This window comes from Dendrobates tinctorius, unplaced genomic scaffold (genome assembly GCF_039654945.1).
Source record: "Dendrobates tinctorius isolate UK_male_01 unplaced genomic scaffold, ASM3965494v1 ptg000075l, whole genome shotgun sequence".
NCBI lineage: Eukaryota > Metazoa > Chordata > Amphibia > Anura > Dendrobatidae > Dendrobates > Dendrobates tinctorius.
The window spans coordinates 25,402,198-25,417,230 of NW_027361743.1; the positions used below are offsets into that span (position 1 = coordinate 25,402,198).

Here is a 15,033-nt window from a genome sequence, read left to right on the forward strand (position 1 = left end):
GTTATATTGACAGAGGGCTCCCTCTGGTGTTTACTGGAGGTAATGGAGCTATTCTAATTAACAGAGGCCTGCCACCTGATAATGAGGATGACTGGAGATCTGGAGTTTGACTGGATTTAAGACAGCCGACTCCCTCTATCCCTGCTGGTGATTTTTCCAGCTTCCTGCGGTCTTAGTTTCCAGCTCAGTCCCTGCATGCTCAGCTAAGTGTTCTTTTGCTATTGTTCACATTTGATCTGGTTTTGTCTGTTTCAGTTTTATGTGGTCAGCCAGCTCCGGCTGGGGCTGTGCTGAATTTCCATCCTTATGTTACTGCTTGTGCCAGTTTGTTTTTGTCCCTTATTAGATTGGCCTCTTTTTGCTCTGCTTTCAGAATATACCAGAGTGCTGATATAGTGGGGGGCGAAGTCTAGTGACTTCAGTATTTTTCTATCAGACGTGTTGAGCATTTTTTGCAGGGTTTTTTGCGTGATTGCAGACAGTCTTTCCTTTCCTGTCCTGTCTAGTTAGTGTGGTCCCCATCGTTTGCTCAGTCTATTTTCCTACCTGTGTTTTCATCTTGTCTCACCGACAATATATGTTTGGGGGCTATCTATTCCTTTGAGGTCTGCTCTGGGGCAGTTTAGATTTCCCCTTTCTTGCTTTAGGCTTATTTAGTTCTCCGGCTGTTTCGAGGTGTCTAGGATCATCGTAGGTACGCTCCACGGCTACTGCTAGTTGTGTGGATAGGATCAGGGGTCTGCAATCCGCTTAGTTACCAACCTCTCTGGTATTCTGTGGCTTAGCTTGGTCTTGCTTTCCTCCTCGGTGACCCAATCATAACAGACACCACTGCTGTGTGAGAATTTTCTCACGCAGCGGTTCCGCAAGTGACAGCATGAACTCTGGTGACCTCTGACGGCGGCGTAGTGATACAGTGCGGGAGGATACCTCCTGTCACTGTATCACCAGAGCCGTGTAGGGCAGTCAAATCTCCAAATGTGACTGTTATACACATGAGATCGTCGTGGGACACTCATTATTTAGGACTACGGCGGACCAGGGAGTATTTATGGTGGCTTATTATTTTATTTTTATTACAGGAGATCGAGGGCATCAGGGAATTAGGTGTTAAGTATGAATGTGGTGTTTTTTGTTGTTGTTTTTTTTACACTTTTTTTTAACACAGTCACCGGATGATGGGACTAATAACCCATCATAGGCTCATGCTGTCACTGATATATGTGACACCAGACATGGCCAGATGTGATGTGAGTAGTAGTCCCATCAGACGATGCCTGGCGACACCTGCAGACACGCATACACAGACACCCGCAGACAGACACACACACACACACACCGGCACACATACACGGTCACGCCACATATTCTCCGCTCACATATTTTCTGCCCACACTCTCTTCCTCCTCCCTATCTGCAGCGGTTTTGGCAAGCAGATCCGCAGCTAATCCGCAGACCTTCTTACACCTGTGGTTTTGCTGCAGATTTGACTGACTCGAAGGAAGTCAATGTGTGCAGAAACGCTGCAGATCCGCAAAAAGAATTGACATGCTGCGGAAATTAAAGCGCTGCAAATCCGCGTGGATTTTTCCGCAGTGTGTGCACATAAAGTCTGGATTCCCATAGATTAACATAGGCTGGGCATTGCATTGCAGATATGGGGCAATTCTGCGTGTCCAAAAGCGCTGCGGATCCGCAACAAAATCCACAATGTGTGCACATAGGCTTACTTTGCTCCTACTTCCCCACATGTGATCAAGAAGGTTATCCGTTTGGCATTCCGATCACCTTGATTTCTCCATATTGGTCCAAAAGTTTCTAGTTTACATACTTAAAGAGAATCTGTCACCAGGTTTTTGCTGAGAGCAGCATAATGAAGAGGAAGCATCCCTGATTCTAGCGATGTGTTATCACTGTTTTATTTGCTGCAGATCTAGCAGTTCTCTGAATTCTGAGCTCTATATAACCCTGCTCCTCACCACTGATTGGCAGCTTTTTGTCCTTGTACAGTGTTCACAGAAAGCTGCCAATCTTTGGTGTGGGTGGGATTATACAGAGGTCATGAATATGGAGGACTACATGGCTTCAGATTTTAGTCCTTTAGTGATAATACTGTGAGTTTATCAAAACTACACTAAGCAGCCCAGTAATTTACACATCACATGAACCTGGGTCCATGTGTTTTACTTATTTTATCAGATTAGATGGTAATAACCTGGTGACAGATTCCCTTTAATCATAGATGCCCATTTGGCATATTCCAAATCATCTAGAACTGTTCTCTTAATATCCCTTGGCGCTGAGATGAGATCTCAGCGCCAAGATCTCCATCTGCGCATGCGCCGCACCGCGGCGGCCATTTTCCCAGAGTCCACCGCAAAGTAAACCATGGAAGTACGGGGGCTCTGGGCTTTCACAAAACGTCGGCGGAGCCCCCGTACCACCGAACACCCGCAGAGTCTCACATTCGAACACCCTTTTCACCTAGTCTGGTGTTGCAGCATCGCCCCACTCCTGCCTCCCCCAGCAGCGACCCTGGGACCCCGCTTCACCGCAGCCACCACCCCAGGTAAGCAATAAGATGCATGGATTGTAAGAACCACCACCACTTAATTTAAAAAAGGTGGGTTTTTTTTTCCTATTTTTCTCCTCCAAAATTTGGGGTGCCTCTTATAATCCCGTGCCTCTTATAAACTGCAAAATACGGTATATACAGTAGTTAATGTTTTTTGATTAAAAAAAAAATGCAATAGCCATCCCACCACTTCTCAGCCCTTATCCACATGCTTATCACTTGACAAACAGTAAGGATTTTAATTTTAGAGTTAGGACTGTCCCAATTAGGGTCACCATGAAGTGGTGGGATGGCTTTTGCATTTTTTTGATGAAAAAAAGCATGTTAACTAAGTACCCTATATTATTTTTATGTACTATGCTGTTTATTTACTGCAGGGTATTCAATCATTATGTTTCTGTCTTAGTATTTTTTCTGCTCAGTGGTTAGTGTGAATGTGCGCTTACACGCTGCATGCCACCAGTTTATATCCAAGAATCTGAATTGGTGGCTTTCTCCTATTGCCCCCCATCATATCCTTTATATACACGAAGAGGTTCCCATTCCTAGTGACTTCCTTAATGACATGTTCTCTTTTTAATGAGTGCGTTGTCATATGATCCTTTTTGTTCTACTTCATCTCGTGCCAGGGATTGGTTCCTCCACCATCTGGTCTTGCTGTTGGCAATCTGCGTGTCACCTAACCGTTACTTTCTACTTCAGGCAATGAGACTCGGTCTTCATCATGCCAATCTGATGACGAAAAGGGTCGCTGCCTTCCAAGGCAACGACACCCCATTAGATTTGCTATGCCTTAAGCAAGGCACAATCCTTTTTGGATACAAGATTTGGCAGCATGCTATTGCTGGTAGTGATGGCTCTCTGCCTTTTGCCTAGTATGCAGCTTCTGTCTTCGTATCCTATGGACTGCTTTAGAAGATCTTATGTATTCATTATGTTTTAAAATTTGAGTTGTCCTTTTTTGCCAGTGTTCATTATTTTTCTGATTATCTGTTTACTCTCCTACTGCTGGCATACGGGCAGATTCGCTATGTGCCTGTGCCAAAACACAAAACAGGTGAGAATCTTTCCTGTCTTTATTTGTTCATCTCCTTATTTCACTCCCACATTTGGATTACAAATTTTGACTATTTTGTGTTTTATAGGGTGGATTATGGACAAAGGAAATCAATGAATACATCTTAAAGGTGGTTGGCAATAAATGTGTATCATTGAAAACCTTAAGGGAAGAGCACAATAAGCTGATTGTTGACTTGAAAAAACCTTTTGACAGAAAGATCAAGAGCGACATGCCTTTGTCTCTGCGAGATGCCCTTGTGTTTTTGGAGATGGCAAAGTGAGTACTTTATACAAGGTCCATAGTGATGCATTAAACATTAGTTTGGGAATTGCTCTTCAACGTACGTGAGCAGTTTTGGTTGTGGTATGGAGGATCAACAAGGAGTATTTTGCATTGTAATGGCTGACATTGTGATGCCCCTTCCTTACTTTTCAGTTGACTTTTTCCACTACTACCCTGCTCTTTTGTTGAGGTCAAGAGGAGATCTGGTAATTGGTACATTATTTTCCTTCGTGGCATCAGTTGGTAGCCAGCAATTTACATACATGAAGATGGAAAGTGTTATAGCATATTAAGCTTTCTTTACTGAAGCTGACGTATACTGGCATTCAGAATTAGAGCACACGTTGGCTGTCATGTCCGTTTGAGTCTGTCAGTGTTTTATACCAAGGTTATTTTCACTAGAAGGTTGAAACAAAAGCGCAATAGGGTCTTATCCGGGTAAAATGTTCAATTCATGAATGTGTTAAACTCACCTTCTCAAAGATAAAATAAAGCTTGTATAGTGAGTCAGCCTGCTGCACGTCCAACGGTCCACAACGGAACCGTACCACAATTCAATAAGGAATATATTCTTGGACTTTGAGTGCGCTGCCAGACGAATTCAATAACCACACAAGGTTAAAAAAGTTAACCCTTTAATCCCTACGCGTTTCGAAGCGTAACGCTTCTTCTTCAGGGGTAGATACATCCCCTGAATCATGTATCTACCCCTGAAGAAGAAGCGTTACGCTTCGAAACGCGTAGGGATTAAAGGGTTAACTTTTTTAACCTTGTGTGGTTATTGAATTCGTCTGGCAGCGCACTCAAAGTCCAAGAATATATTCCTTATTGAATAGTGTTTTATACCAGGGATGGCTATTTCCTATGTTGCATCACAGGTCGTGTAGCAGGAGATGAAAACATGGAGGATGGGTCTAAGAGAGATTCCTGACATGAGTACTAAAGGGTAGCCGAAACCTGGCCATACATACATTAGATGGCAAATACACTTGAGTTGCCCAATAAATACCAAGGATCTGGCACTTCCAGAACACATATAATCAAAACAGTTTTCCGGACTTACATAATGACATTGCCGAAAAAAATGACGAGATCCAGAAAGATAATATTAAAATGACATGTTTATTAATTACACATAAAAAACACAAAAACTGAAAAATGCCCAGTAGGAGGCGCACAAATGCCCTAACAGCAATAAAACATGTACAGGTAATATAAAGTCTAATATGGAAAAAGGTAATAATAAACTATAATATATCATTAAGCCTCACATAGCTGAAAAAATATATATATTAGGTAAGTTCATTTGTTTAAATAGCTGGATATAGCGGCAACATGACACCTAGGTCTAAGTCCCTACACCAGTGAAGATAAATAAACAGCTACCGAGGGAGCCAAAAGGAATGATAAAATAAATAAACCATAAATGACAATACCTGAACACTGTGGGCACGATTATCAGTGGGTGCTGCAGCTGTGTGAGAGTACCTCAGGGTACACCCACAGGTTTAGAGTGTACGAAGGAAAGGACACCAGGATTGAACCCCCTGAGTGTCCTCCTGACCTGGGAGTGAGTGGGAAAATTGTGTGGGATTTGGTGCACCCACTGCTGGATAAAGGTTATCACCTCTACACTGATAACTTTTATACCAGTGTCCCACTCTACAAATCCCTCTCTGCGCAAGGTACCGCAGCTTGCGGTACTGTCCGCAAAAATCAGAGAGGCCTCCTGAAGACGCTACTTGGGCAGATGCTCCGAAAAATTGAGAGCAGGGCCCAATGTAGCGACCACCTGCTGGTGGTCAAGCACAAGTACAAGTCCTTCTCTTGACCACCATACACGGTGATGGCAGCGCCATCAGCACTGTACGGGGTACCTCTGCACAGGTCAGCAAACCTGAATGTGTGCTGGGGTACAATAAAAACATGGGGGGCGTTGATCGCTCCGGAGGATCAACTCCTCCAACCGTACAATGCTTTGAGAAAGGCCAAGGTATGATACAAAAAGCTGGCCGTGCACATCGTCCAATTGGCAATGCTCAACGCATTCCTGCTGTCACAATGTGCATGACCCAGCGATACGTCGTACCTTGAGTTCCAGGACGTAGTGGTTAAGGCCCTGATGTTTGGCACTCTGGAAGGAGCGGGCCCCAGAACTTCCGGAAATGAAGGTGCTCGTATTGTACCAGGTCAGCATTTCCCGGGGGAGGTCCCGCAAACTGGAAAAAAAGGTAAATCGCAAAAAAGGTGCCCAGTGTGTTACAAAAACGGAATACGCAAGGACACCATTTATCAATGCGACACCTGCCCCGAAAAACCTGGCCTGTGTATGAAGGATTGCTTCAAATTGTACCACACTTCAATGCACTACTAAATTACTTTACCGGAAACATTAGATTAGTTGGGGCACATCTAGATAAGTCCCTTGGGGGTCTAGTTTCCAAAACAATGTCACTTGTGGGTTTTTTTTTTTTACTGTTTAGGCACATCAGGGGCTCTGCAAATGGAAAATGACGCCATCTAAGTCTGCATTCCAAAACGTCACTCCCTTCCGATCCCCGACGTGTGCCTAAACAGTTTTTTCCCACATATGGGGTACCAGCGTACTCAGGACAAATTGGACAACAACTTTTGGGGTCCAATTTCTACTGTTACGCTTGGGAAAATTAAAAATTGGGGACTAAACGATTATTTTTGTGGGCACAAAATAGGATTTTTTATTTTCACGCCTGGGCAGTATAAACTTTAGTGAAACACTGGGGGGTTCAAAGTTCTCACCACATATCTAGATAAGTTCCTTAGGGGGGTCTAGTTTCCAAAATGGGGTCACTTGTGGGGGGTTTCCACTTTCCAAAATGGGGTCACTTGTGGGGGGTTTCCACTGTTTGGGCACATTGGGGGCTCGTCAAACGCAACATGGCGTCCAATCTCAATTCCAGCCAATTTTAGGTTGAAAAAGTCAAACGAAGCAGCTTCCCTTCTGAGCCCTGCCGTGCGCCCAAACAGTGGTCCCCCCCACATATATATATGGTATCAGCGTACTCAGGACAAATTGCACAACAACTTTTGGGGTCCAATTTCTCCTGCTACCTTTGGGAAAATAAAAAATTGGGGACTAAACGATCATGTTTGTGGAAAAAATGATTTTTTATTTTCACACCCGGGCGTTATTAACTCCTCTGAAGCCCTAGGGGTTTCAAGGTGCTCACCACACATCTAGATAAGTTCCTTAGAGGGTCTAGTTTCCAAAATGGGGCCACTTGTGGGGGGTTTCCACTGTTTGGGCACATTGGGGGCTCGTCAAACGCAACATGGCGTCCAATCTCAATTCCAGCCAATCTTAGGTTGAAAAAGTCAAACGGAGCTGCTTCCCTTCCGAGCCCTGCCGTGCGCTCAAACAGTGGTCCCCCCACACCATATAGGGTATCGGCATACTCAGGACAAATTGGACAACAACTTTTGTGGTCCAATTTCTCCTGTTACCCTTGGGAAAATTAAAAAATTTTTGCTAACAGATCATTTTTGTGACTAAAAAGTTCAATGTTAATTTTTTCCTTCCATGTTGCTTCTGCTCCTGTGAAGCCCCTGAATGGTTAATAATCTTCTTGAATGTAGTTTTGAGAAGCTTGAGGGGTGCAGTTTTTAGAATGGTGTCACTTTTGGGTATTTTCTGCCATATAGACCCCTCAAAGTGACTTCAAATGTGAGGTGGTCCCTAAAAAAATGGTTTTGTAAATTTTGTTGTAAAAATGATAAATTGCTGGTCAACTTTTAACACTTAACTTCCTAACAAAAAAAAATTTTGTTTCCAAAATTGTGCTGATGTAAAGTAGGCATGTGGGAAATGTTATTTATTAACTATTTTGTGTCACGTAACTCTCTGGTTTAATGGGCATAAAAATTTATAAAGTATGAAAATCGCAAAATTTTCAAAATTTTCGCCATAATTCCGTTTTTTTCATAACTAAACGCAAGTTATAGCAAAGAAATGTTATCACTAAGTGAAGTACAATATGTCACGAGAAAACAGTGTCAGAATCGCCTAGATCCGTTCCATAGTTATTACCTCATAAAGGGACAGTGGTCAGAATTGTAAAAATTGGCCAGGGAATTAACGTGCAAACCACCCTTGGTAGTGAAGGGGTTAATATTATCTTTCTGGATCTCTTCATTTTTTTCGGCAATGTCATTATGTAAGTCCGCAAAACTGTTTTGATTATACATTAGATGGCGTTCAGCCGAATGATGCTTCGTCCAACAGCCATCTAGGCTTACTCTACCTTACAGAGGAGTTCTTGCACCACCGGATGACACATCTGCTGGGGGGTTATCGCCAGGAAAACTATTAGATTAGCAGTCCAAAATTGGACATGCCGGTCGACATCTCTCCCAACCATCAATCGGCCGCTGCCTTATACACATTTCATCGTCGTTTAAACCCATTGATATACAGTGACATGTAAGGCTATGTGTCCACGTTGCATTTTTGTAGCATTTCCGCTGTGTTTTTGCGGCCGCCGAAAAGCTTAAAAAAAAGCTTAAAAAACGCACCTCCATGCAATCCTATGGGATTCCGCAGTTGCTGTGCAATGCTGCAGATTTTACCGCTGTGGAATCGCATAGCGGTAAAATCCGCAGCATGTCCATTATTTCTGCGGAATCGTGGCGATTCCGCTGCCATAGGATTGCATTGAAACGCTCACTTAACGCATGTGAATATGCCCACCATGCGTAAAGTGATCGCTTCATGTGCGGATGGTACCCAGCGTCTGGAGGAGAGGAGACTCTCCTCCATGCCCTGGGTACCATATCCCTGTTAAAAATAGAATTAAAATGAAAAATATGGACATACTTACCTTCTGACGGCCCCCGGAGCCCTCCTGGTCGTCATTGTCAGACAGCTACATCATCAGAGGTCATTCGCGCAAGACATCCCTGGGAACGGAATTTGCCATCAACGACAATGACGACTGGGAGTGCTCCGGGGGCCGTCAGAAGGTAAGTATATCCCTATTTTTTTATATTTTTAACATCCTATATTTTACTATTGATGCTGCATAGGCAGCATCAATAGTAAAAAGTTGTTCACACTTGTCAAGCACTATGCTTGACAAATGTGACCAACCTGTCAATCACTTTTCCAAGCGATGCTTCAAATCGCTTGGAAAAGCGCAAGCGCATGCGTTTTACCCGCGGCAGGGAGTTGCGGAGATGCTGAGCATTTCTGCAACGTGGGCACTTAGCTTAAAAGTTTAGGTCAAAATCACTGTTATTGTGAACCGTTAAGAAAGGTGAAGATGAAATGATCTCTAAAAGGGCTAGAGCTACAGCTGACACATCTTTTCTATTTTATCCAAAAAATATATTTTTTACATTTAAAAAAATTACAAAAAGGAAAATGGACCGTGCAAAATTTGGTCACCCTTGGAGATTTGTGTGCTCACATAACTTTGACCAAGGTTTAAGACCTTCATTAGCCTGTTATGGTTATGACTTCTTCGCTATCATCGTTGGGAAATGCTAGTTGATGCAATTTTTTCAGCTTTATTAAAATCCAGCTTCCTCTAACATTGTGCTAAAAAAAAACAGCAGCTATGGATTCTTCTACGCCACTGCCTAGAAAAATGATGGAGGCCCACAAAGCAGGAAAAGGCTGTAAGGCTATGTGCACACGTTGCAGAATTGCCGCGGGAATTCCAGTCCGTCGGAAATATGCATTTTAATTTCCGCCTTTTTCCCGTGGAAAAACTAGCGATTTGCAAGCGTAATTATCTTGCAGAATGCTAGTTTTCCAAGTGATCTGGAGTATCGCTTGGTAAACTGATAGGTTGGTCACACTCGTCAAACATAGTGCTTGACTAGTGTGACCAACTTTTTACTATTGAGGCTGCCTATGCAGCATCAGTGGTAAAAAGATCTAATGTTAAAAATAATAAAAAAATAAAACATCGTGTTTTTCTCACCTTCTGACGTCCCGCGTGGCGTTCCCGATCATCGCGATGCTCCCGGCAGGTCCCGTTCCCAGTGATGCATTGCGGCAATGACCTTTGATGTCGCCGTCTCGCGAGACCGAAACGTCATTAAAGGTCATTATCGCAATGCATCACTGGGAATGGGACCTGCCGGGAGCATCGGTGAGGCCTGGGGACACTGTGTGGGACATCGGAAGGTGAGAATATGATGATTTTTTTTTTTTTTCAATTTTTTACAGGGATATGGTACCCACAGCCTGGAGGAGAGTCTCCTCTCCTCCACCTCCTGGGTACCATCCGCAAATGTTTTGCTTACTTTTTGCATGGTGGGCACAGCCACATGCGGAAAGTAAGCAGAACAATGCATTCCTATGTGGGCAGAATCGCCGCGATTCCGCAAAATTAATGAGCATGCAGCGTATTTTTCCGCGATGCGCTGTCGCCGCGGAAAAATCCACAGCAGTAGCACAGCATTGCGGAATCCCATAGGATTGCATGGGATGCTTTTTTTTTGGGCGTTTTTCGCAGCAAAATCGAGCGTTTAAAAACACAGCGAAGACGCAAAAAAAAAAAAAGCTACTTGTGAACAGCCTAAGAAGATAGTAAAGCATTTTCAAGTTGCCCTTTCCTCTGTTTGATATGTAATAAAAAATGGCAGTTAGGAGGAACAGTGGAGGTCAAGATAAGGTCTGGAAGACCAAGCAAAATGGCAATGAGCTGCCCACAGTGTTGCTAGAGAGGTAATTCAGAACCGCGTGACTGCAAAAGAGCCTTCAGAAAAATTTAGCAGACTCTGGAGTTCTGATACATTGTTCTACTGTTCAGAGACACCTGCACACATATGGTCTTTTGATGGAAGAGACATCAGAAGAAAAACTCTCCTGTGTTCTCACCATAAAATTCAGCATCAGTAGTATGCAAAAGAACATCTAAACAAGCCTGATGCATTTTGGAAACAAGTCCTGTTGACCGATGAGGTTAAAATAGAACTCTTTGGCCACAAGATATGTATAGAGAAAAAAGGGCACATCATTTCAGGATAAGAACATCTCAACAAACATTAAGCATGGAGGTGGATCAATCATGCTTTGGGTTTTTGTTGTAGCCAACAGCATGAGGAACATTTCTTGGGTAGAGGGAAGAATGGATTCAAGGAAATTTCAACAAATTCTTGATGCAATCCTTACACCATCAGTAAAAAAAAAAGCTGAAATTGAAAAGAGGTTGGCTTCTACGAATGGATAATGGTCCTAAACACACATCAAAATCCACAATAGAAAACACATGCGGATTTACCTGCGTTGAATAGAATGCAGAGAACATAGGCTGCGTCCACAACGCTGATACAGCCGAAACATGCGCACATAGCCTTAGAGATCATTTCATGTTCACCTTGCTTAACTGTGCCCAGACTTTAACATGCCATTGTGTCCGGGTTTATCTGACAGTGTAATCTGTACAGAATCCTTTGGGGTTAAGGGCTGAGCTCTTCAATGTGTTTTTGTTTGCTCTTAATGATCTGTCCAGATATATATATTTTTTTTAAATTGTTTAATAATTTCTAGGTTTCCCTCGAATATTGTTACTAAATTAAGCAATACTGCCATCAATTGTTACAAAGATCCAATCCTACCAGAGAACTCGAGTGAAGTTATTGTTCTTGTTTGCCATGCGAATTATCCATCAGACTTTTATATCCAATTGGTAAGTAGAAATACATTTAAGTCATGTTTTTAATATTTAAATCGTTTAATCTATCCAAGCAATTGGGTAATAAGCTGCATTAAAAAAAGAAATAGGCTTCTCATGGCAACATATTTGCGTGCATCTCTTCCTTTCTCGTGTTGTAGTTTTGTCATCATTTGAATACTTGTTATTTTCCATTTTCAACAACTAGACAGGTGATACAGAGTATAGAAATACAACAAATAGGATTCAAGAAGTGTACAACAGCAGAGACGCTGATGACTGGCAGGTCCAGTGCCCAGTGGTGGGTCAAGCTTGCGTTGCTAAATATGACACTGAAGATGATGTGTGGTACAGAGCAGAAATTATGGGTAAGATAACCTCGTGAAAACTTTAATTTGATGTAGTGGCACTCAGTTAAGCAATACAAATTCGCTTAAACAAGAGGTGTCAACAATTTTTTTTCCCTAATTCCTCCAAATTATGTATGTGATGTAGTGCAAATGTATTAAATTATTATTGAAAAATATATTTCTCTATCGCTTCATTGAGGGACACCATAAACCATGGGTGTATGCTGATACCACTAGGAGGCTGACACTAGGCAGAAAAATGTTAACTCCTTCCCAGCAGGCTACACCCACCAACTGGCAAAGAGTTAATCAGTTTTTGCTAAGCCTCCAAAGGAGGCAAAAACTGGTCTGCATTTGACCCATCTCTACCATCTTGTTGTGTTTTACTCATGATTCCCCTTTTTTTCCCCTCACCCATGATGGCACCATAGAGAAGGGATCTGCCCTTTAAGAATAGAAAACCAACAGGATAAAAGGGCAGTAGTTTCCTGTCCTTGACGGGGGGAACCAAGATGAGGTACCAGAAGATGAGATTTACTCAGGTCTGGGTAGCTTCGTCCGTGTTGCGCCTGGTGCAGGGGTTCTGGGAGCACCGCAGTGGGTCCAGGGAGACTTAACTGATGCTTGGGCATGTGTAGAGGTGCCATTCTCTGTGGTCGGCCAGCTACCGCGTATCACAGTTCTGCTCATGTGCAGAGCACTCACTAAAGAGGTGCGCCTTGATGATTAGTGCACCAGTGACATTTGACCCGGAGGTCATTTTTCACTTTCCTGGGTGGAACTGAAAAAGTCATCCACAGAGGGACAGGCTGTGTCTGGCAGATCTTGCTTTTAAAATGTGGTTAGACTGCCAGCAGAGCAGGATCTTTGCTCCGGCCATCCCTCCAGCGGTAATAGCACAGCCACAGCAGCAGCTGAATCCCTATGAGAAGAAGGTTGAGAGAAGGTGCAACAACATTGATGACTGCGTGACATCGGCAGAAAAATAGCTCCGTAACTCCTATGGAGAACGTGGTGCCAGGAGTGACAATAGAACTCGCCAGCAGAATGGTAACTGATCTATATGTGAAAGTTCACTTTAAAGTAGCACTTCTCTTGTTTTATTGTCAGGGAAAACCTAGCAAGTGTATTATGAAGTCTAATCACAGGGAATGTTCTGTCTGTAAAGAAGGGTTGCCTTACTCTTTGCAGAAAAGGCTTATTCAGTCCTGCATTGAGCAGACCGTTTGTGAAGAATCCCCTATCTTCGCCTCAGAGTTAAGATCCAATACTAGGGTGGACGTCAAGAATCCACAAAGTCTCTATCTCATGGTGAAGGAAAGTTAGGAAGTCTAGGAGATTAATCCCAGAGACAGATGAATCCGACAGGTCAGAGCGTGAATGTGTCTTCATAATCCTCTTCTGCTTCATCATCTGATGGTGGTGCAGGTGGGATGGGGTGTCTGTGCTTTCCTGTAAAGGGTGGCCTAGAATAAAGAGTATCGGACGTTCTCTGTTAGTGAAAAGATGTAAGCCCTCGTCAGCAGAGAACAGAATAAACCCAAAAACAGAGGTTCCTTTTCTTCATTGTTTAAAAGGAAATTATGGTTTGGTTGGATCATCTGAAAGGTCAGCTTAAGGATAAAGTGACAGCTAGGGACAACATTTTGTCCACAACTATGTTGATGCGGGGAGCAGCAGCCTTTCTAGCTGACGCTTCAGCGGATTCAGCAAGGTTGGCAGCTAGATCAGCTGCACTTTCTAATTTAGCCAGTTGAGTTCTATGGTGAAAATGCTGCCCGGGGGATATTCATGCCAAGTCAAAACTATGGTCTATTCCGTGTGAAAAGGGAATACCCTTTTGGCCCAGTCTTGGACAACATTTTGGAGAAAGCAGGAGACTGCAAAAAAGTCTTCCAAATTTGCTCATCCCAACTTACAAAAGATCTTTTTTAAATATAAGGTATAACTGGAGAAGACACTCTCCCCCCCCCCCCCCCCCCCTTCCCACCCCCTTCCCACCCCCTTCCAAGAGATCAGGATAGATGGGATGACTGGGGGAAAAAGTAGAGGTCTTATGTTCAAGAGTTCCTCCCAGTGACTCCTGCCCCCAGGTAGGAGGGAAGATCTCTTTTTCCCTGCCTTTGAAAAAATGTGCTCAAACGGCTGGATTCTCAAGTGAGATCTAGTGAGATCTGGCCTAGGCTGGAGTTTCAAGCTGTTCCTCCTCGGATGTTTATTTTGACATCTCCATGGGCTTCTCCAAGGAACAGGTGGGCTTGGAATTGGAGGGCCTAGATCTGGTAAAGAAGTTTGTCCTTTTAGAGGTCCCTATTAGTGTTGAGCGATACCTTCCGATATCTGGAAATATCGGATCAGATTGGATCTGACCAATACCCCAGAAATAACGGATATCGCCGATTCCGATACCGGAAACCAATGCAAGTCAATGGGACACAAATATCAGAATGAAAATAAACCCTTACTTTCCTTGTAGGTTAATTCTACATGAAGGGAAACAACTAAGAATAATGTAGAATGTATTGGGGGAGGTGGAAGAGACATTAAAGGCAATAGAGGTTTAGCCCAATCAAATGAAATAGCAGGAATTAATTTTTTTTTTTTTTTTTTTTTTTTAAGACGTTCGGAGTTACAAAGATATTGACTATGTTAAGCTTTTTTATATTTTGTCAGATATTTGTTTCACTACTTCCATGCTCTTCACCTTCTTTTTTACTTCTCCCACACTCTCTCCTTTATCATCCTCAGCAGCAGCATCTTTTTCATCAACTTCTTCTTCACCTTATTCATCGTCGTCTTCTTCACCTTCTTCCTATTATTCTTTTTTTTTTTTACATTCTGCATATTCGGCTCTGCCCGGGCATAGTAACTAACTGTGTTTAGTTCTAGCAAGTTATAATTATCCTTCATCCCATAGTCCAGTGCCCATATACCCATCATACATATCCATGATCCCATAGTCCCGTGCCCATATACCCATCATACATATCCATGATCCCATAGTCCTGTGCCCATATACCCATCATACATATCCTCCATCCCATAGTCCCATGCCCATATACCCATCATACATATTCTCCATCCCATAGTCCCATGCCCATATAC

General features: G+C 43.0%; 1 protein-coding gene across 2 annotated transcripts in view; it reads left to right on the top strand.

The window, feature by feature from the left end:
• The window catches only part of RNF17 (ring finger protein 17), a 585,601-nt gene that overhangs the window by 341,270 nt on the left and 229,298 nt on the right, over positions 1-15,033 (top strand). For both annotated transcript variants that reach the window (XM_073583105.1, XM_073583106.1), the window contains 3 exons: positions 3,721-3,911; positions 11,455-11,593; positions 11,787-11,946. In XM_073583105.1, the coding sequence (XP_073439206.1) occupies positions 3,721-3,911; positions 11,455-11,593; positions 11,787-11,946 (490 nt within the window). The remainder of the gene's footprint in view (positions 1-3,720; positions 3,912-11,454; positions 11,594-11,786; positions 11,947-15,033) is intronic.